At 38.2% G+C, this 23,525-nt stretch overlaps 1 protein-coding gene and 1 long non-coding RNA gene across 5 annotated transcripts in view; one reads left to right on the plus strand and one right to left on the minus strand.

Annotated features, from left to right (window-relative positions):
• Window positions 1-813: 813 nt before the first annotated feature.
• LOC138190538 (uncharacterized) lies at window positions 814-21,935 on the minus strand. The gene is made up of 3 exons (XR_011176548.1): window positions 21,781-21,935; window positions 21,523-21,628; window positions 814-1,071 (listed from the first exon to the last, which is right to left on the minus strand). It is a non-coding gene; the product is annotated as an uncharacterized lncRNA (long non-coding RNA).
• Window positions 3,685-23,525, plus strand: part of LOC124213818 (octopamine receptor beta-1R) — an 86,963-nt gene continuing 67,122 nt past the window's right edge. The window contains exons 1-4 of one of the 4 annotated variants that reach the window (XM_046615481.2): window positions 3,685-4,085; window positions 6,453-7,368; window positions 8,224-8,521; window positions 8,628-9,043. In XM_046615481.2, the coding sequence (XP_046471437.1) occupies window positions 6,742-7,368; window positions 8,224-8,521; window positions 8,628-8,725 (1,023 nt within the window). In that variant the 5' untranslated portion in view covers window positions 3,685-4,085; window positions 6,453-6,741 and the 3' untranslated portion in view covers window positions 8,726-9,043. Of the gene's footprint in view, window positions 4,086-6,338; window positions 7,369-8,223; window positions 8,522-8,627; window positions 9,044-23,525 lie in introns of those variants that run through there. The other 3 variants (XM_046615478.2, XM_046615477.2, XM_069134121.1) reach the window with 3 other exon arrangements.

A 23,525-nucleotide genomic window follows, 5' to 3' on the forward strand; every position in this document is an offset into this window, starting at 1 on the left:
GGTTCCCTGGTCCTAATTAAACGGTAGTTAGGTAATGGAGCTGAGCAAGAAAATATAAGGGCCCAGATCTATTGTACAGGCAATCAGCGAATTCAGGGAACCAGAGTAGCGCAAACTGAATTGCACCAGTAACGATGTAATTCCGAGAAGTCATATTACCGCCGTCTGTGAACGAATTATTGCTCAGTGGATACATATTTTTTGTATGTTCTATTTTCCAGGTCGTTGGTTCCATTGGAGACACGGAAAAAGTTTAGAAGTCGGAAAATGGAAGGGTGACAATATCGATATTTTAAAGACGCACGAATAATCTACAATCTTGTATCAAATATCGCAATGTAACACGTCGAATTACAGAAAAATGTTAATGTAGAAAGTCCAATACGTAGAAAATTAAATTAGGCAAAATTTCATTTGTTTTCATTATACTAGAAAATTTTTTTCGAAATGGGATTGAATATCGTTGGATTTACTGGAAAGTACGTTACGCTCAACTATTTAGTGTGACTATATAGCAACAAATGCTACATGTTATGGGTGATTGCAATCAACATTAAATTATCCGAAAAGTTGCAAAAAAAATTCTTTTAATTACAAGTATGGAATGTAGACTTGCATCATGTGGATGAATTTGCAGTGACTATGAATTTAATTTTGGATTGAGAAAAAGAAAAGAAAAACGATATTGGTTCATAGCATTCTGAATAAAAGTGAGAAATAAAAAGTTCGGGTGATTTGCAGGAAATTTATTAACTTAAATGGTTTATTTGAATAAAATAGAAACACTTTTTACACCATATTTGATCACCACGTGTGGTGAAATTAGATAAGTTTTTTTCAACATGTCGAATTACGATAAAATTCATTATCATATTTACGTTGTTCCTAAATACGGATAGAGGTGAATTGCAAATATTCTCGGGGAAAAACTCACATCGCTTTCAGGATCGAAGGAGCTAATTGAAGTCGACATTTTGTATATCTTCCTAAGAGAAGGTTCCAATCATACGTAACGCGGGGCAAAAACCTTTGAAACAGTTTGGCGAAGCGTTGAAAGCCACGTTGATTTGCCTGAAAAAGAAATACATATATTCTGCAGATAACATACGGGATATCCCAAGGTATTTGACCAAATCCTTCGCTTTCATCTTTCGCAAGCTTTCCAGAAAAATATCCGCTCGCAATCATTCCACAGGTACGTCGTAAAATGAAAAAGCAAGAAAGCAACCACTCACTTCAAGTATATAACAGATTCGACTCGAGAGAGTAAAAAATATCGTTCCACAATTCAGGGTAGATAAAGAAGGACACAGATTCCTATACCGATATCTTACCGACACTTTCCCAAGACACAAACCTTTTTCTAGAATGTTCGAGGTTGAGGGACAACCTTTTTCGAAAATGTGTTTAGAGTTCATATTCGTTGCAAGTCTCTCGACTTATCATTTTCCCGTCATGTTCACTGGTCATCGAAGGGATGGGAAAGCCTTCTCGAATTTGACTCACGATCGAAGGACCTTCTGGAAACTGCGGGACTGGGAGAGGCTTGCAAAGGATATTGAATCGTGAAGAATTCTCGGAAAGGGATATCTCGCGGCCTCCAACATTCTATAAAGAGGTTTTTGTATCAACAAACTGTCATTAAAATGTCAGTGTCGCAATCTGTGTCGAGAACTCTCCTTCTGTAGCTAATTTTCACTCACAAAAGAGTCACAACAGAATGGAGAAATCAGGAGTATTATACCGTGTGAATAGATAAGAGTGCATTAAAGAAAAATCTGTGTACGACGAAAGCATTAAGCCAGAGTTCAGTTGCGCATGAGTTTGCACTCGCCCGATTGGCGTATGTTTGTGATGCTACGAGGTAGGTAAACCAAGATTCAGAAATTTAGATTCAGATTGCAAATTATTGGCCAATAGTATGGCATGATTCTGCAGATTCCAAAGATCGACTGCAGACTGGAAAATTTGCAGATTTCTTTCCTTCGACAAATTCTCACTACACTGCTAATTAAAATTTTATTGACGATTTTAGAAACAGTTTGTGTGAAATTAATTGAAAAATGTTTTTGGTTACGTCACTACGATGCTACGATACTGAGAAATCGACCTGAAATGAAATGGACACAAAATTATTGTGAATTAGTGAAATTTCGAGTCCATTGCGTCATTTCTAAAACAGTCGTAGATATTTTTCATCTAACTTTGTGTGCAAAATAATACTTTGCTGAAGTTACAATTTCGCAATTCCATTACAAGTTTTTACATTTTAATATAAGCAAATATGGGTGAGATAAATAAAATTTCAGGCCAACGTTCCCTTATGTCTAGCCCTCATTTATAACAGTTTGGAGAACTGGGAAGTTCTGGATTGCAACTGCGTGTACTTGGTAATGTATTTCAGTATGAAATACTACCTGCAAAGACCATCTGACACAACATAAAGTTGTACTTTTGTTTCAAACTATCTGACATAAACTCTAAGACTATAAATAGCATTAAGGAGAGCTTTGAGAATCATGACTCTTCAGTCGTGTAAATAATTTTTCCATGTCATGATGAACGGAATAATGTAATAATCAGCAAATTCTTCGGCTGATGAACGACAAATCAGGTAGAATATATATTGGGACTAATTATTACTATTCAACATTTGAAATTGTGTTACTATAAGTAAATTTCAGGACTAACATACACCAAAACCTTGCGTCGGAGTAGCTAACGAATTTTTACAAACTGTTTTGTATAAGAAATAAAAAAATCAATATTTACCCCTTCTACGAAACAATTCGGCATTACAAACTAAATTTAGTGAATATGTTAAACTGACTAAAAAAAGTATTTAGTTGAATCTATTACCAGAGGCTGGTAAAATATCGTTATTTTGATGATACCAGGAATCGAGGTATTATTTCATTGAATTTGCAGTATTGAAAGTAAAATTTAGCATATTAACAAGTATATTTTATTCAGTCAAATTTTACTGTCAAAATCTCGTTGAAGCAATTATTTGAACAATTTTGGTATTTGCTATGAAATAATTCGTACTCTTAAAGAAATTTTGTACACAATACGCGTTTCTTAAATCTTTACTGTCATACCTCCTAGGAATAACATAACTGTCACAGGGGGTCTATCGGTCACCAATACGGAAATGTGAAAATTTCTTAAAATGCTTTCAATACTTTGTTATGAAAATATTTCTCTACATCTTTAAAATAATTTTTCGGAAGGCTGCCCAGTACTCAAACTAAAATTTCAATTTAAACATCATCAAGAAAATTGTTCAAATTTTTTTTGTTTGCAATAATTCGAAACGTAAAAAAAAAAAAAAAAAAAAAAATAGAAACCTGCTTTAGAGGAAGTAACAGATTTCGCTTGAAACGGGACTATCGAAATATCACCAATAAAAAAAATAGGACGAGGTCAAGTGCATCCCGTGTCATAACAGTTAAGATTCGAAATCGATTTTGATAGAAAAGCCAAAAAATGCATTCACGTAATATTTCTGTCGCGGTTTCAGCGAATCTTGAAGCTGTGGGTGCACGAGAGACGCATATTTCAACCCTTGCGCGCCCGGCGCGTTTCGGGGGTTGTTTTCCGTCGGGTGGCGCAGCCACCTGGAGGCCGTGCAGCCAACGGCGAAGAGTGAGGCGAGCCGACAGTTCGCCCCGATCCGCCGCAGCCAAGCAATCGCGAGCGCGCGGTTAAAGACGGCCTTCCGAGCTTCCGGAAGCTCATTGCCGTTGCAGCGACGATGCGCAAACTATGAAAATCGTCCCCCGGGTCGGACCACGATTTCAACCGGACTCGATATGTCCGCGAGAATCGAGAGTGGCGAGGTTCGAACCGCCGGCAATAGCGCCTAGTGACGGTGGTAAAAACCGCCTTGATTCGGCGCCAAAATAGCGATCGGTGTATACAACGACTACCGGAAGTAGAGCGGAAGAAAGCAAAATAAATAAATATAAGAAATAGGGAATAATACTATCGAAATAAAACCCCCGACGATGTTTTAATTTTGTGACACCGACATTTTCAGGAAATACATACAAGTATATTATTACTGGATAACTTACAAGAAGGTAAAAAGAGTGCCGATGTAATTGGATTTTTTTTTTTCGTTTTGTTTTTCTTTTCTTTTCAAATGCAAAGTGCAACGAGTCGGGTGATGGGATGTTGACGAATTAATCAGTCCATCCAACTGCAAATGTTCCGAAAGTAATTACTTCGCTTTGAAACGTCGAACCTCGTAGTTTCTGCAGTTTATATAAAGTATAAAATAGCGGCGAAATTTGAAGGAATATTTTCACTCACACAGATTGTGTATTCGCGATGCTGTTCTATACTTTATACAACCGTATGAACACATCATTTTTCATTAACATCCGAGCCTGTAGCCCAAACAATAATTTCTCTTAATTGCGTACAAAGTCATTGGAAGTGATCAAATTAAGCGTCTTAATTGAATTGTGGAAAATCCAGTAGCTTGGCATTGTAATTACAACTGTTTCCCGGGCTGATTTTCTCGAATTTACAGTTTCAATTAAACCAATCTTCGTATTGAAATGTGTGAAATTGAGGACTATTTCAACAATGATATCAAATGATATTTTAAAATATAACCTATGTATAGAAAATTTTCTTTTATCATATTAATCCCAATTCTGAGACGTCATGCGAACCCGAAATGATTCAATGATAACGTGTCCAAATCTATAGTTACTCCGAAACATGTTGCAGTTCATATGAGAGTTATTTGGAATGCCCAAGTCACCCAGGCTTACAGTTATAGTTCTCAACTTTTCATGTTGCGAGAGCGTTGCGCTCTCAGCGACATCTGGCGACCATCCTTAGCACTACCAACAACTGAGATTATCCGTTACCTCAATCGCCACTTCAAGAGTTTTTGATTTGGATAAGTAAAAAATAGAATGAAAATTAAAAAAATAAAACACCGCCAAAACTTCACTTGTGTAAAAAATTTAGAAGCTTTTTCCAAAGTCGTTTGACACTGTCCAAAAAATCGATATCAACGCAAAAGGTCGAATCGACTATAAATTATGTTCTATTTCAACTGAAATGACGACATGATGGACAATCCGATGAATCCGTTTCGACAGCGGATCTTGTTTTCATGTGAATTTTACCTCCATCTAGACAACGCGAAACGGTTATTTCATGCAATCTCGGCATTTTCCGGAACGGAAACTAAAGTCTTAGAAGCAAGTTCGTTCTTCAGCGGTAGCTGTTGAAGTTGGCAGCTCGCGTTTACCGTTAATTTTAGTGTTATCATAACACAAATAAGCTCGACGGAATATCAAATAAGAAAGTTTTTTTTTTTTTTTCGTACTTTTTACAGCGTTACGTCCGCATTGCGAACAAGCTGTTACAAAATTTACAGCAGTTGTGACACAATTTTGGTTTTAATGTTTTTCTCCAACATTTCCGACCACGTTCAAACGCAGCTTAGGAGTACTTTATAAACATGAATTAGGCCTGTAACTACACGTGGGAATTTTTAATTCCACGTCTAATTTCCCAGTGGAACTTCTCCCCTTGTCACACAACTTGGACGAAGTTAAATGCTGCAGTTATATTTCTTTTTCTGCTTTTTTGATTTTTTTGTTTTTAGGAAGCATGATTCTCGTGAAACATTGGAAACGTCAAACGAACGGTTGCGTACAATTTTTCGTATTCATAGTCTGAATCCAACAAGTGTAACCCAAGAAACAGCTCTGGAATGTGAAATTCAAAGATGATTGGGAAAGAGCATAACGTAGGCACTGTCAAAATTAAAATATAAATTACGGTATTATCGCGATGTATAATTTCTCATAATATTATTATTGATAAGAATTTTGACCAATTTTTGCTGATGGATATTTGGTCGCGATAATAGGACACAATTTTTTTCTATGAAAATCGGAAAAATGAATAAAAATGAAAGTGGAACGGTAAGAGAATGCAAGTCAGACCAATTTCACGAGTGACTTAAACAACGTTTATATTTAATTAATTATTTGACAGACTCGGAAATTCTCTCACGGAGCCTGTCGCAATGTTGATAATTCTCGTTAAGACGAGGAACGACGTTCTAGCAATTTCGTTCACAGAGTTCACATAGCCGGGAATGCGAAGCTAGGCGAGGTGTTGTCCTAGATTTAACCAACGCCTCGGAAATCGGAAGGTTCCCACCTGCAGTCTTAATTGTAATGCCCCGGGTGTTGTTACGTTTCCTCTAAACATTTTCAGTGATAAACCGACTCGCCTCTCTCGTTACACCGCACAAATGCACTTATTTACATCTATGCACCTCCTTCTTTCATCAATCGCAGCTCGAGCTCAAATAACAAAATCCATTCCACATCCTCCGTACCGAACTCAACCCAACTGTTCGTTTTTCCTCCGATGACCTAGTTCAAACTTTTCTGATGCATATTTGTTTCCAGCATGAAACTGACAATAGAGAAATGAGAAAGTAACGGACAATTTGTGTGAAAAACTTCAACTTCCGATAGATTACAGAGACAACGAGGCGAATTAAACCTACAAGAATAAATTGCTGAAATTGTTGTGTAAAATAGAAAAAAAACAAAGTGACGTGAAATGAAATAAATCACCGCGTGCTTGAAGTATAACGATAATAACAATGTGGGTTTGAATAAAGAGAGGGTTGATATAATTCGTGAAAAGGTTGAAAAGTAAAGGATAATGGGAAAAAAATACAGGTCCAAATAAATGATGATAAATGTGATGGCATCATCGGGAACGACGACGCTACCTAGCAGGGATGATTCCAGTTCGATAACCGTAAACGCAACGTCGAACGTAACGTCGTCACCGGAAGGTAATCCAACGGTGGAAAACCTACCGGAGAACGTTAACGCGTTAGTGGTTGCTGTAAAGGGTATATTAATGGGTACGATAATAACAACCGCGGTGTTGGGAAACGCTCTTGTTATAGCGAGTGTACGACGACACCGTCGTCTGAGAGTTGTGACGAACTGTTACGTCGTCAGTCTCGCGGCCGCCGATCTCCTCGTCGCAATTTGCGCGATGACTTTCAACGCCTCCGTTGAGCTTTCCGGGGGTAGGTGGCTGTTTGGTAGATTTATGTGCGACGTATGGTCATCCCTCGACGTTTACTTCTCGACCGCCTCGATTCTCCACCTATGCTGCATCAGCGTCGACAGGTATTACGCCATCGTCAGTCCCCTCGAGTACACCGTTATAATGAGGCAAGGGACCGTCTCCTGCATGCTGGGATCCGCCTGGATCCTACCGGCTCTTATCAGCTTCATACCCATTTTCATGGGCTGGTACACGACCGAGGAACATCTCGAGTTCATGCTCAAAAACCCCGAGGTAAGCTTGGCGACTTTTATTTTTATCAACCTAGGTAGAAATCTTGCGTTGAAAATTTTGCATCATCGATTATGAGAGGGACGATAAGTGCTGGCCAAGTTTGAAAAACGTTTCGACAGGTCGTTTTGCTCGAAATGTTACATCGTGGGAAATTTGGTTCACGGTAAATCCGGCTGCATTTATACAATCCAAGATGCATTATGACCCAAGGTTACCTGAATTCGTCTAATTCAGATTAAACTTACCAAGTTCTACATGCATTTCAGCAACTGAGAGCCTGGTCAGCATTTGTTTGATGTTTCATGTTCAGGTATAAATCGCATGTTGGTTTGAAATGAAATTCTCATTACCGAATGTTCAATACATATAATTAGCCGAATATTTTATGTCTTAAATAGGAAAATTCCTGCGATATTTGGATTTTCAATATTATTCGACGACTGATTGCGATATGAAAATTTTCCAAGTAAATTGAAATTTGCAGATCGTTCACCCCGTTCGTGCAAAAAATGTTCCATAAAATGAGTGATGGGTTTATTCGATATCATGAAACACAAGCGACGGTTGAAACGTTCAATGAAAAGTGATCAACGAATAATATGTCAGTGTACGAGAATATGTTTTCATTCCGTCCAATCAATTGGACAAGAGGGGGTCGATCCGGGGTCGTGTTTATCAGGCGAAGAGTGTGCGTGAAGTTGAAAATTTATACCTGCCATGCACTGGCAAATGATTATCAGCACGAATCCAATCATCCTGCTGAGGGGTGTTGAATGGGACTCGATTCTGTGAAACGAAACAAAACGGCTGTGCGTTGAATCGAGGCATGATACAGGAACATATTAAATTTTCCAGGTCTGCGCGCTGGTCGTAAACCGAGCTTACGCGGTAATAAGCTCCTGCGTCTCGTTCTGGATACCAGGCCTCGTGATGATCGTGATGTACTGCAGAATTTACAAGGAGGCGGTTCGTCAGAGAAAGGCACTGAGCCGCACATCGAGCAACATCGTTCTAAATAGCGTGCATCAGCACAGATCATCAACCAGACACCATCATCATCAGCAGCTTTTGCTACAGGCAGCTGCCGACACCGGGGAGCTGGCTTTGCACACGGCACAATGCAGAGCACCGACCGAACTGAACGCCATCAATGGTGAGTAATCGAACAATTTACTGCAGACTCTGAATGGCCGCCGTTCTCCTTTCAGTCTCGTGTTATTACATCCAGTCTCAAATCGACTCGCAAATTCGTTTTCAAGCTTTCGCACGTGCTAAGGATTCAGAGCTTTCACGATGCGAAACTCCGTGTGGATGTTGGAAATTTAATCACACCAGGCTCGGAGTTATTAGACAATGAGAATTAAAAATCGACGGATGGATTTCAACAGTTTCGTCAATGCCTCGGAGTGTCCTTTCTATGCGACATCTGCTCCAGAGTGGATAACTTCTGGAATTGAGATTGACAGAAGGAATACATTGAGGAAATAGCCGGCCTTGGAACGAAGACGAAACGTCTTCAGTCTTCGTCTTCCACTTGGAATGGGTGAAAGTGACAAATTGATCAATGTACCGCTCTTGAAGTTTTCTTACCACCGATTATATGCCGAAACGTTCAGTCTGAAGGATAAGCTTTGCGTTAGGTGTGAGGACTATAAGGACATTGAAAAAATTTGTACAAACGATGTTTGCATTGAACGAATGAATAAATGAATACTGCAGTAGCGATTTCATCCTCTCACCTATTTTCTCGAGGGATCTTTAACGATCAACCGTCAATTTATATTCATCGAGTGAAGAATTACGCCATTTCCATAGATAGTGAATGCATCAGGGACTCAACGAGGCTCAGGTTCCTTTCTTCCTCGATAGTTTTCTCATTTAAACTGTCAGGGGTCCATGCGGTCTTCGTTTCGTAATTCGTTCGAAAGTTTGGCTAACGAAAGCTTTGGTATTGTGGATTTAATTGATCGAACAAATTCATCGATATTTCTGAAAAACGATCCTGCAACTATTGTGATTAGTGTGTTCGACGAGTTTCGCGTGCGGACAGGTATCCTTTTGCGTGCATATTCGATGACGTAACTATAAAATGTTGATGTCTGGAGCGCCGTCGGTGTCGTCCCATCTCCGATGCAAATAAAAACAGACCTCGTATCGTTTCATGAATAAATATTTCAATTTTACAAGCAATCGCCCCTAAAGACTATTCCATACAGTTTTCCTCAAGCGTAGAGCGCGACGCGAAGTTTCGCGCTTCAACCGTTTTCCCATAAATCTTTGGAACAAGATTCGCATCGTGATAATTATAGTCATCGCGTCGTTGGCTCAAGTTCCGATCTCTCAGATGTTCTACCGGCTTAAGAAGCGTTGAGGATGTGAATGAATGCGGTTATGAATGGAGTGTCTAATTCATGCTAGCTGTTCGTTGCAAACCGTGGCTTCACAGATAGAGCTGGAAGGTTTGTCAAGTTCCAGGATTGAATTCACCGCTGAATTTCCAACGACTTGGCTGCGCGTAATGTACTTGTCGAAAGCTTGTATGTTTCACACGACGACACGCTTCTGAATTATTATTTTTTTTATGCGTAGAACAATTATCCTCAAGTTTGCGTAGGAACTCAAATTAGCAGAGACAATTATACCTACGTAATATGATTTGTAGAAAATTACAGAACGAACCCGAGACAAATTTCCGCGTAGTCTAATTTCGTTCAATTGAGTGAATAAGTTCGGTTCGTGTTTCGTTTCAGATTTCATTCACCCCGACTGCTGAGACAAAGTTATTATTAATCTCGAATGATTGCCTCAACTTTGAGTCCATGGAGATATTCAAGACTCACGATCTGAGGAAAGATGCTCGATTAATTCGGGGTGTAAGCTCGGTCGGTGAATATAACAGGAATAAAAATGAGAACGGACCAAAAGTTGTAAATATATTTTTTAAAGCCATACCGGGACAGCCGGACTCGTATTTCACTTTTTATTCAGCTTATAAATGCGACTTTCGTGCACCGTCCTGCTATCTAAATGAGCTTCGCACACGTTTTGGGAATACTGAGAGTAGAGTGGCTCCGTGTGTTTAGTCCCAGAAAGTGGTTGCAAAAAGGTTTAAACTTTGCGAGATGTCACCTGATTTCGCTTCGCGTCACGTAACGGCATTAAAATCCATTCGAGGTCAGAATTGAATTTATTAAGTAACTTCAGCTTCGGCATATTTGCCCAAAGTTACGCAAAGTCCACCTGAAATCATATCAAGTTAGTTAAATCATCGTCACGATTGTAACAACACGAAAGAAGTCCGTTGAAATCAATTACGGTAATGTGAAATAACTTCAAGCCAATTCAACTTACAAGAAGCGAAGTCCTGACGCGTTGAGTACACTTAGAATGAGATTCAGAATATTAGAAGCCTCGAGGAGATTTGTTGAGCGACTTTCCTCTAAAGAAAATCGTTCCTAACGGTTATAAAACGATATTAAAAGTCGAGGGGCTGCTCGCTCGCAAATTCGGTGACTCAACGATTTCTAAAAGGAATCGATTTCTTCTTGTTTCGACTGCGATTTCCGTGATTTCCGTATCAATGATATTACCTGCGATTTCGCGTGTGATTTCTGCTGATTCCGACGATTACGAGTGACATCTCAGAAATCATTAATTTTGAAACTGTCAAGAAATGAACATTGATTCATTATTATAGATTAACAATAATTAAATTACTATCAGGGATAAATGGGTATTCAATCAATAACACAGGTTATTGAAGAAATTGGAACAATTTTTCTATTCTCTTATAAACATTTTCACGAATACTTAAACTTTTTTCACTTACAACGGGAGACGAATGCTTGCTTGGTTGGAAAGTGGATGAGTGATTCCCAGTGATTTCCTGTACATTTTGAGAAATCCCGAGGAAATCAGGAATTCACGCGATTCGAGCGATTTCTAGCGACTTCTAGCGATTCTCTGTCTGATTTCGGATGAGATGGTTCAATGATTCCCTAAGTGACCGGCCTCTCGTTAAAAGTCTAGAATATTATGGCTGAAAATTCGAATATGTGACGTGTATCCGCTCATCCTCCGCACACACTCTTCAACGTGAAATAAGGCTACAATAAGGCAGGCTGCGTGAACATCGGAGATCAGTGTCTGAACTATATTCACGTTGCAGCCAAGAGTGAATCAAAATCCCGACTTAGTAAATCATTGGTTTTCGAATTTGGTCTGACTGATTAAGCCGGGAATCCTCGTTCCCTTTTTCTTCACCAGTTCCCCGCTGATTTTGCTCCTTTCCGCCAAGCCATCTTCTGGCAGCAAAGATTTATTTATCGAAAAGCTTTCACCCCGCTTTTCCCTCTCTCATATCTTTTCTTTCCTTACCAGCGGCTGCGTCTCGAGACTTTTACCAACTGAATTTTTGAACCCCCAAATCCAACCCTCGCGATAAGTGGTTCTAAATCAGAACCACAGGCGTACTGCATCGAGGAGTGCGTTTGAAACTCGTTGATAAAAGAACGTTGTGTTAAAAAAGACAAATTTATTTTTTCAACCAGAAATTGAGTTTGCTCGATGAACCGAGTCCGGATTACCTACCAGCCCCGCTCGCTTTATTATGAAAAAAAGAAAACTTCTGCAAACGAATATACACCACGTAACAAAATAGAAGGCGGGATAAATTTTCTTCGCATCCAGTATCTGTCGTACCGTTCGATAGGAAAATTCTCGATTAACGGCAAAAGAACGAAAAGGAAAAAAATGCGCACTGTGTGAACCGTCGACACCTTGACGTCAATGTCAGCGACAAAGCATTCCTTCGATATTAGTTTTTTCCAACTAGGTCTCGTTGTGATTGATTAGGAGCAAAGCCGGCTCAGATCTTCTCGTCAAATGACAATTAAATTGCTTCACTCTACTTCATGCTTTCCTTTATCTTTCCCTCAATGGAATCCTCCAATAACCTCTAAGAGTGAGTAGCTGGGCTGTCTACTTCCAGTTTACTCTCTTTCTTTCTCTCTCTCTGCAATTCCCCAGAGAACGCTCTTACTTGCTGGCTAAGGTCTGGTTAACTTTTCCTCAAACATCACCAGTGGTCATTGATTTTTCGATGCAAGCTCCCATTGTCGTCTGGAAAGAGCAAAGTGACCCAACCGGTCCATAGAGAATGATCAAACCAGCAGTCATCTAATTATGGTCAGTAAAGTTAGTTCTGCAAGATGATTAGCTACACTGTAAGAGTTTGAAGATTCGATCAACTCCTTACTCGAAGTTTTCAAGGCACTTTAAAAAATCAGTCTGCGCAATGACGCGATCCTGAATATCATTCTTTATAGATTTATCGGCAATATATAACATATCTGATTATCCCTCCGGAAGATGGAACGTTTCGTTACTCAATGGCAATACTTTTGCGAGATATCAGTGGATTTGTTGACAAAGGATCTCCGGATTTCTAGCCATCGCAATTTTCCTCATCACAGAAGCACAGGAGGGTATCGACCAATAGGCGGTGAATTTTTTTCTTATAGAAATAAACAAAGAAAAGACGAATCCAAGGCGTTCGTCTTGAGGACCGTTTCGGACTGTCGGAATATTGGCAAAGCATTGAGCGTTAGTCCGTTCGAACGAATGTTGTCACTCCGAAGGATAGCCTGCACGGCTGGTACGATGCCAGGACTAAAGCTGGGCATTTCTCGTCCTCCATTCAGAACCCCAGGCTTAACTTGTATTCTGCGATAGAATAAATACCACCGGGCATGAATTCGAGTGCTATCAATGTCACATCAATGAAAAAACACTCGTTACGGTTCGCAAACGGAGCTTTTTTCAAAATTCCAACGTATCGTGTGTATATTTGTTTTGTGATTTATCAGGTTGAGCTTGACAATTAGTTGATATTTCTTCTTTACGACGTCGGAAAGACAAAAAAAAAAAAAAAAAACTAATCAGCCAACAAGGAAGTAGGTATCGCAGGTCGATTTCTCCGATTTTATTTCTATTTTAATATGTTATAGTACCTAGAATAAAAAGTAAGCGACACGTCTTTTTTTTTCATCTGTTATTAAACACTTTAAGGGGGTGAAACCACCCTCCAAAGTAACGCATGTCAAGCGGCGATTTGGCAGTTTCATCCGCAAGAACATAATAATTTTCTTAGCAATCCAACGGGAAAAATTTTCTCGTAACGAGACATGAAAAATGTAATTTTCTCAGTCAAAAGTAAGAAAAAAAAAAAACAAAAGAAGTTGCCAAATCGCTCCTTGACGTACCTTACTTTGAAGGGTGGTTTAACCCCCTTAAAATGTTTAACGGCAGATAAAAACAAATACGTGTCGCTTAATTTTTAATGTACCGTAACATATTACAAAAAGAAGAAAAAAAAATCAAATCGGAGAAATCGATCGAAGGGATATCTTCCTTGTAAGCCGAAAAGGACGACTTAAGTAGAATTTTCTACCCTTCTAAGCGTATTTAAAACTAAGCGACACAAGGGTGGGTGAGAAACTAATTCGACACTATCGCGCGTTGAAATTTTCAGCAACTGACAGAGGCAATCACTGTACCGTCAAGGCTGGCATAAGGCGAATAAACGACTCACTGCGCGGTAGAAATGTCAGCAGTATCGCAAACAACACAGATCCCGGCTGGCTTTTAATATCGTGAAGGCTGTCATCCCGGTTGAAAGACGTTGCCGCAGGTGGGCTACGGGAATCCAATCTGCAAATTGAGACACGAAAACCCTACATTCCGCTCCTAAGCCAGAGCTTTCATCTGATAACTTAGACTGAAAATAGAACGTGATGTTTTTTTTTTTTTTTTCACATATCTCCTCGTGATGGCTGGAAAGTGATTGAGATGAATGAGAAATTTTTCACGTTTTGGCAATTTGTTATTCTCGAAATTTGTACAACGATCTATTTTCGCGACTGATTTCAAATTTTGCTTTCGTGCCAATTTTTTCATACGCATTAAACCGTCAATTCAATAAACACAATTGCTTTGCTCTTAGGTATGATAATTTGAAAAGAAAATATAAAAATTGCAATTCTTCTTGATATCAATATCGAAATACAAAACGAAAAAAAAGTAACAGCTTCACAAAGCAAAGGTAAACGCTATCACAAAAATGATACATCGATTTTTCTTTCAAATTTCATGCTTTTATTCAAGGCTACCAAAAAATAACCACATCGTTCTTTTTTTCGCGGGCAAGACCGAATGCAAAAAATTTAAAGCTTGCGAACATATTTTTCTCTTCAACAGCTGAGCAAATAATATCTTTTCCAAGTGTTGAATAATTGTGGATTTCGTAGTCGTAGTCCCTCTACAGGGATCGCGAAAGTATTTTTACAAGCAAGTTTCACGCGGTTTGACAGATATATTTATTACACGAGGACGATTTTGAATATGAATGAAAGCGCTCGTACTATATACGTATATATATATATATATATATATATATATATATATATATATATATATATATATATATATATGTATATATACATATACAAGCGTGATGCTAAAAATGGCGTGAAAATCGCTTTACGGAGTAGAAATAAATTCGTATACATTAAACATATAGTGGGTTTCAAATTACACAGAGAATTCAACACCGACATATGAAATGTTTATTAAAATCCTACAAAAAGTATGAATAAATTTTCTAATCTTTCAAAAAGCTTCCAGACAGCAAATCCGACGTTTGTCTGCGATTTGAGCTGTACACCGACTACGTTATTTCCGAGCAAATAACACGACCTGTTAGAAATAGTCTACAATATTGTAACTTCCCGGCAGAGCAATGCACGAGTATCGATTCGTCGGTTGCATTTAGTATGGTAATCCTTGAGGATTTCATGCTGCACGCGTCAGACTTCGATAAATCGAAAATCGCAAGGTCGCATCCTTCACCGTTTCAGCTTTTGCCTAGCCACCGGAAAAACGTCGATCGATTATTTAAGTTCTCGTATTATAGTTACGAAAATCAAAGTTCAGGAGGGAATTAATGCAGCCCTTGAAATCAACCCCAAAACCACATCCCCTAAACTTCTTCAAGCTGTACGTAAGAAGTTTTTTTTTTTTTTTTTACAGCGCACGATTTACAGAAGAAATTGTACTTGGTTACCCACTTCGAAGGTGTGTTCAAACATCCCTGCGGAAATGTTTCATTCCACGTATAATGTGACGTGTACGGTTGATTGAAAAAGTGTTAAACCCGAAGCCCGTATCGAATTTCTGTACAACAAGGTTACAGAAGCTTCTGTAATATATCTCGCAGTCTGATTTACGTTTAACTTTGTAATTGCCAATCGATTGAAACGCCAGGTCAGAAGTTAAGCTCTGCACGCATACGAATTCATTTCAAGGTCAATATAATAATGATGACAATAAAGTTATAACTCGTACGAAAATAGATAAGGAAAGGAACGATCAAAGCTACCTTCTAGCTCGAAGAGAAACAAAGTCCGTTGCTCGGCGCTAATTCCCCGAATTATTTCAGACCTTGCAGCAACTTCTCGAGCTTTGCTGCTGCGCGACAAATGAGGGAGAAAGAGGGAGAAAGAGAGAGAAAGAGAGAGAAAGAGAGAGAGAGAGAGAGAGAGAGAAATCTCGTTGTTTCATCAAGTTACTTCCCACAACTTACTCCCGCCTTCGAATTCCGTTACATGAATTATTCATGTGTTTTTCTAGTCTATTAAGAATCCAACGGCGTGGGATTTTGAGCTTGAATGAGCGCGCATTCTGCCCTCCAAGTACAAATTAATGCTCCCGTCGCCTTGTGCATTCGAACAACAAATATGAACGGGATGCGCAACGGAGTCAAGGTGAATGTCGTAAAATTATTGAACGAGGTGATTGTTATATCGACGTTAAAAATTTTATACTTGTCGCCTGTTTCTTCTACCTGTTGCAGAAATGCGATTCGTACGTTTTATGGATATAAAATAATCTCCTCCTTCTCCCTCTCCTCCATCGATACTTGATATCAAGATTAGTTCGATTTTTTCACACGCCCTCTTGTTGACTTATTCGAACAACTTCACGTATGGATCCTGGGGCACTCTTCTTCGTTGAAACCTATCTAATATACGATCGTGCCGAAATTATTTTTCGACATGTGACGTTATTTCTCATCCAAAACTAAGTACCAAAGAAAAAATTAGCGGCTTTGCGGCATATTATAATGTATCGTAGGGCTAGAATTTCACTTGCAGGTCCCTTTAATTTCAAAATCATACTAAAGAAATTTCGTACATGGTCTCAAGTTGTAAATTTATCATCAATGTTCGTTAATACATCCGCTACAAGATAGGTGAACATCCATGTTTGAATTTATCAGCTTTCTTCTGAGACCAGAGTTTCATGGTGTATAGTATTTCACACACACAGACACGCGATCATTCGAAAACGTATCAAATAATTTTGCAAAATGACAGCTTTGGCTTCTACTTCCACGTAACACTCCGACTAGATAAAAATCGAAATGAAAAACATATGAAAAATTCAGCAAACCGGAAAGACGTTTGTAATTGTTAATAAAATGTCTCACAATATTGCACCGGTCAGTTTGTTAGTCGAATTTCTCCATCTCTCCATAATTCTTTAACTAACGAGTTCATTAATCGGACAAAATATCTTCCGGAGTACTTTGTCAAAATCAGATGCCTCCACTTTCTCACCGAACAAAGGAATTGCCGGATGAAATGTACCCGCGATATTTTTGGAACGTGAACTTCCGGGCTGGCAGTTTTTCTTTGGCAAGAGAAAGAAGAATGAAAGAAAAAAAAAACGGGGAATTATACCACACCGAAAATACATGTATATAAGGGCATTCCACGCCAAATTAGCAGCCCGTGTAACCCACCCCCTTAGATCTTAATCATTTTTTAAAATGATATTCTTACCGACCCAACAGGATCTCGGAATTTTCTTCAGATTTCTTTAGCCTCCAATGAAATCTGAAAAAATTCACACAGATTCTATGATTTTGAATGTGATTTTCCGACACCATACGATAATAAGATCTCGATATTTAGTATTTTTTTTTGCAAGCTTTTAGTCAATCTACGTTGGAATTCGAGCTAGTCGTTTTTATTTCTAGTTCACGATCTGAATAGATTACGGAAACATGAAAATAATTTGATTCTGCAATCTATTTAGATCAAAGTTTAAAGAAAAGAACAAATCCAATTGTGACATGGGAAAACTTAAAACTGGCGATAAAAAAAAAAATAGTATATATTGAGATCGCATTATCGTGTGTTGGTCAAAAATCACATTTCAAATCATGTGATCGGTGTAAATTTTTTTTTACATGTATGAAAATGATGTTTCAGGAATTAGTTTTACAATTTAATTATAAGTTTCACCAGTGACTCAAGAAAATCTGCAAACAATTCCTGAGACCTTTTTGGGTTGGTCAGAACATCGTACCAAAAAAAAAAAAAAAATTATCAAAATCGAATCGAATCAATTTGACACGGAATATCCCATACACGCCCAACTATACCCCGTGGAATTCTCCGACTCTATACTTTTAAAAACTTTACTCAAGACTTGAATGTTAAATGAGTAGACTCTGGACGGCGAGACTTTTCGGTGTTAGAAATATAAACGGAGAGAAAGAAAGAAAGAAAGAAAAAATGGTGTAAGGAAATTTTGTAGAAAAAGTGTTGAGAAAAAATACAGTTCACGATGTAGTTTTATCCTCGCTTCAAACTGCACAGAGCTTAATTCGCCAAGCTCTGTGACTCGTGCTTATGTAATGCTGATTAATATAAATTCCGGTCTGAAATATCATAACCACTCTGTATTATTATTCATGAATTATTATTCAAGCACGCGACAATTGTACTCGAGTATTCATTTAATAGAACTCGAACTTCCGCGACGCGACGACGACTTAAACATGTCCACTAAATAATCATATTGCGTAGGTATTTTAACCGTAAAACAGTCGATCAGTAATTTATTGAAATCAAACACGCGGCTGAATCAATTTCACACAGTAAAGAAACGTTTTCGAAATTTTTCAAATTACACTTTCAACTCCGATGTAAAGTAAATCTTTCGTCAATTTATAACTTCATATTTAATTATCATTAAATTGAAATGACTCTTTGTGACTTTGAGCCATTCCTAATGAAGCGAATTAGTGTACAATGGTACGAATACTCTCTTGCAGCTCTGGTTAAAGCCTTTCAATATTCGATAGCTGAATCAGTGACGTAGTTCAAATTAGTACTTGTAACACGGCCAAACAAAAAAAAAAAAAAAGTTTCTTTTCGTGACCCTGATTTTTTCCGTAAATTTTGGTGTTTCAGAGCGTAGTTATTGCAAATAAAATCATGATTATACCAGATTGGCTCTATTTTTTTATGTTATTCTAGTATTGCAGGGGTGGTGGTGGTTTTGGAAGGTTTAGCAAATAAAGAAGGAATAAAGATTCAGATCACTGCATGTCAGATCAGTGCTGGACTCTACAAAGACATAGTTATCAAAAATCTTATTAAAGAAAATTTTATAAGAGAATATTCTGAAAATTGTAATATTTTCTATATTTCTTTTTAATTTTTGTCTGAATAAATTAAGTATAACTAAAGCCGTTTATAGTATTTTTTTAGAAACTCAATTTTTGCATCCAAATATAGATTTTTCGTGTAACATATGAAAACAATGTCGATAGAATAAACAACTACAACTAATTTATAAAAACTACGCTCACTCCTACGGGTCGTTGACATTAAATCCTTTCAAGACCACTCAATTATTAAAGCCAACAAAACCACTGTTGACCAGTGTAATTGTGTACAGTTCGGTGAGCAGCGTATTGTTTTACCAAAATAAGATTAGTAAGATTTACCCGAACCGATGTCAGAGCTGGGTGAGAAAAAGAGGAGGAGAAGAAGGATAACGAGGGTGAGGATGATGAGGATGAGGATGAGGATGAGGTCAAGTGTATTCGTTTCGATGCTGCGTGGGACGCACAAAAATTTACATAATACAGAGAAGGTCAGGTTGTATTATTCCGAGCGAGAAAGCGAAAGAAGGAGACAAGCAAAGAGAGGAGACAATGCCAAGCGAGATTCAAAGCTCATTCGGAACTGGTTTAAGATGAAAGCTCGTTTACTAACGAGACGATGGTATGCGGTACCTACCCTATTCCGCCCGATAAATACCTTATCATTTTACGTGGTACGGCAATATAACGAGAACATCGACCCTCAGACAGAGAAGATAGGGAGCGTTCCGTATTCCGTACCTTGAGATTATTATCCCCGCCCTCCCCCCCCTCCCCTCCCCAAAGATGATACATTGAACCGAGTAATTCAGCGGTTCGTCTTTGGTAGCGAGAATATGACTTGTTATCTTGCATAACGATCGGTGTGTCGATCCTTGAAAGATAAAGTATAATAAGATGTGTTCATTATACCGTCAAATATCATTTTTCAGATCCTTATTATTCTCCTGAATCTGTTCGTCATACCTACGTACGAAAATAAAAAACAAAAAAAAAAAAAAAGAAGAAAAAAGAAAAAAGAAAGCTTACGAATGATCCCTTTGAATTAATTCCGTGCTGTCCGATCAATCGATCAATCCGCATTTTCTATTAATCGTTTTTGCAGGTCAATCGGGATATCGATGAACAACTTTAGAGAGACTGATTACAAAACTACGGGCCCCGATGATAAAACAGTTGATTCCTGTGCTTAAGCATAGAAGATAACTGTTTTATCATCTGGGTCCGTGGAGTTACTTGGATTATCTAATCGTCGCGGCAAATTTTCGTCTTTTATAATCGACGTATATTGTTATATATTATATTCTCGCCTCTGACCTACGTACGCAGAATCAGCAGAATATAGAATACAGAATCTATATACTTGCATCGGTCAACGATTAGTATAATTCGAAGATGGTAAACGAATCCGCGAGTCGTATACCGATCGAGCCGCAGAATCGTTATGACGCAGCTTTGATTAATCGATTGATCGGTAAAACGATTAATCGAAACTGTCGATTAATCGATTAATCGATTAATCGATTAATCGCACAGCGCCACTGCAGAGTCTCATTTCATTGAAACCAAAACTCGCAGGATAAGTTATTTCACCCGTTATATTTACCGTTTCTAAATTATCGCGATGAAAGCGTCCGATTTAGTTGGCAATTTCCGTGCTATTCAGTGTTAAGGAAGTCAACGACGACCCGACTGTGTTTTGAGCAAAGATTAAGGTCCGCTGTCGCTGTGTATTCATTTTCAACTAATGAGGTTCATCCTGCGCCCAGTAAGAAGAGCAAGAGCTTCGGACAAGACGGTTGCGCGTTTATCTTCAAGCAAAGGAGATGGACGAGTAGAAATTTGCGCACATTGGCGCAGTGCGGAATAACTTCTGCGAGAGTCGTAAACGTGGCAAAACTGAGGCGAAAATTCCACTCGCGAATATATTTCCTCGTCGATTCGATAATTTCACCATTGTCGGTACATAAATAATCAATTTGTACATTGGCGCGTTTCAATTTCGTAATGCGGAGTGATACGAGCGGAATATTTAGCGATTACGCAAAAAAAATTTATATACATTTTTCAATCATCGTTGCTAAGTCACTTGGCTTCATTCAAGTCGTACTCCTTCTGCAAACGTATTATGTCGGATCCTTTTGCAGTTGTAAAATAAGGTGGAAACGAATTTTCGTACGGTGATCTAGAGTTTGTTTTACAATTACTGCAGAATTTCTTTTTTTTTCAGAAATGATGTGTAAATTATGACGGCAAAGTCTGTAGTTTTCTCTCGAGGAAACAAACGTCACTCTTTCGTTCACGTCAATACTCGAAACGTACTACGACTGAATTTAACTAATTGTAGACATCTGATGTAATAATTTAACCATATTCTTTGATTAGACATTCGGTCAAAGATGTTATATCATTATATATATATATATATATATATATATATATATATATATATATATATATAAACAGACAAATCTGTGGGCGTTCGGAAATCAAAGAAATATTCTTAAACAAATACCCAGAAAAAGTTGGGCTGCCTTAAGCTTATCAGACCGGCTTAAATTGCAGAGGAGAATAAGAAACGACTGTAACTGACACTGAAGAAATAAATTTTTAGGAAAAAAAAAAAAAAAACTCACAGCATTTTTTAATTCTTTTCTTTGACTGCTCTGGGTAAGATGATGATAATGAGATGTTCTTTTTTTTCCAAGGTAATAACACATTGAAAGGATATTTTTCTGCGATCTGAAAGAAAAATTAAACAATCTGTAATCGATTGCCAATAAAATATTGAACACATGCCTTCGAAAATTGTGAAATTTTAAAAATGTTTCATGTTTCTTAATTTTGCTGGGCTTCGCAATATTTTTCGAGGTTTTTTCGACTGTGGTACTTACAATTTGTTTTAAATTGAGGTTTCTAAAGGAACACTTCAAAATCCGTGAAAATCTACCGTAAAATTTTTTTTTACTCAAAGTAATCAACGAGGTGTTCTTTTTTCAATGATGTTTTAATTTTCGACAACTTCGGCGTTGTTTCTAGCGAAAGTGTGTAAACCGTCTCGAGTCTCAGTCGATCTACAAAAGCGAGAAACTGGCAGCTTTCCGAGGGGGTGGACGAAAGAGGGTGTTTCTAGGTCTGGGTCGCGGTTCGTGCTCGGCAATGTTGCCGTGACCAGGGACCTTGTCTCGCTAGATCCTATCGTAGACTAACTGGGGTTCTTGCCGCCATGCAACTCGGCCCTGAAACGAGTACGGACTGCAGTTAGAACGGCGCCAAGCCACCTTTGACCTCTGTAGAAAAAGCGCCTCGTGTATTACCGGAAGTTGGACAATTTGCCAAGCGCTCACGAGCAGCTGACCCTCGAATTTTAAACACTTGCACCAATCGAATTACGAATGCCATGGTTCCATGGTTCTTTTTGTTCAGAAAACTATGCGCTGTGAATCAGCTGAAACGGATTTTATTTTCATTTTTTTTTTTTTTCTCTTCAGTAGCACGGAAACCAGAGTTGTAACTTGTTGAATCAAATCAAAATCAGTGAAACGTTGTGAGATCCAATATTTGATAATGCTGGCACAGGAAAAAAAAAAAAAAACGTCTTTCAGTCAATTTTCGTAGAGTAGTCTTATAATTCTGAAGAAAAAGAGCCGTCGCAGAGTGACATCAAACAAATAAGAAAAAAAACAAAAAAACCGTTTGAATATTGTTGGAATTACGAAAAATGAAGTACGGGTAACCGTTTTGCGCTATCGTCGATCCTTTTTTCGTAATTGCAACGCGAAATCAGTTTCTGAGTTTTACTCTACTTTTTTATATTTACTGTATTTTGTCGATTGTGGTAAAAAATGAAAATAGTCAAGGACTGAGCGGTAACCGGAAATAAAAATTTCTCGCAGTGTGGGAAAGGACAAGAGGGCTGAAGGCACTTCGTCGAATTACATGTTCAGTCCTCGTATTAACAATTGTAATTTGTCAATATAACTTATTCGATTCCCATGAGAAAGATCCTCGACCCAGATCCCTTTCCACCCTCCTCTTCACCCTTCGGTCAAATTATCATTTTGATACCACCAATCGTCGTTCACGCTTCCATGAATAAAGAAGTTGTTCTTTGAAACAACTTTGTGGAACTCGACTGACCGAAAAAATTCATACTTTCCATTGGTTTTATTGCGAAACATGTCGCTTGTTGACCATTCGTCAAATAGTGATCTTTTTAAAAATCCAAAAATAGAGAGTACTGGATTAATATAGAAATATTTAGACGTACCTAAATGATTCGTTTCAAATCGACCTTTTTAGGGGATGCCGTGGTGGAAAATGGTAATTTTTTTCTCTCAAACACCCTAATGTATTATATAAAAAAAGGGAACGAGGAAAACAGCTGCTCAAAACAAGTATTGAAAAATCATACTCACCGGTTTGGCGCCGAATCCATCCCTTCCTCTTTTTTTTGTTTCTTTTTGTATTTTGCGTCCCCCATTGATTCGACATCAAGGATTTTTTCCCGTTTCATATTTACTTTCCTTTCTTGATTTTCGTTTTTATTTTTACGACATGCTAAATTCACTAAAAAAGAGATTTTTACTTATCAGGCCGCCAGTTATAGGGTAAAAAGTTTTCGTCAAATGAAATAACG

Source organism: Neodiprion pinetum, chromosome 3 (assembly GCF_021155775.2).
Source record: "Neodiprion pinetum isolate iyNeoPine1 chromosome 3, iyNeoPine1.2, whole genome shotgun sequence".
Lineage (NCBI taxonomy): Eukaryota > Metazoa > Arthropoda > Insecta > Hymenoptera > Diprionidae > Neodiprion > Neodiprion pinetum.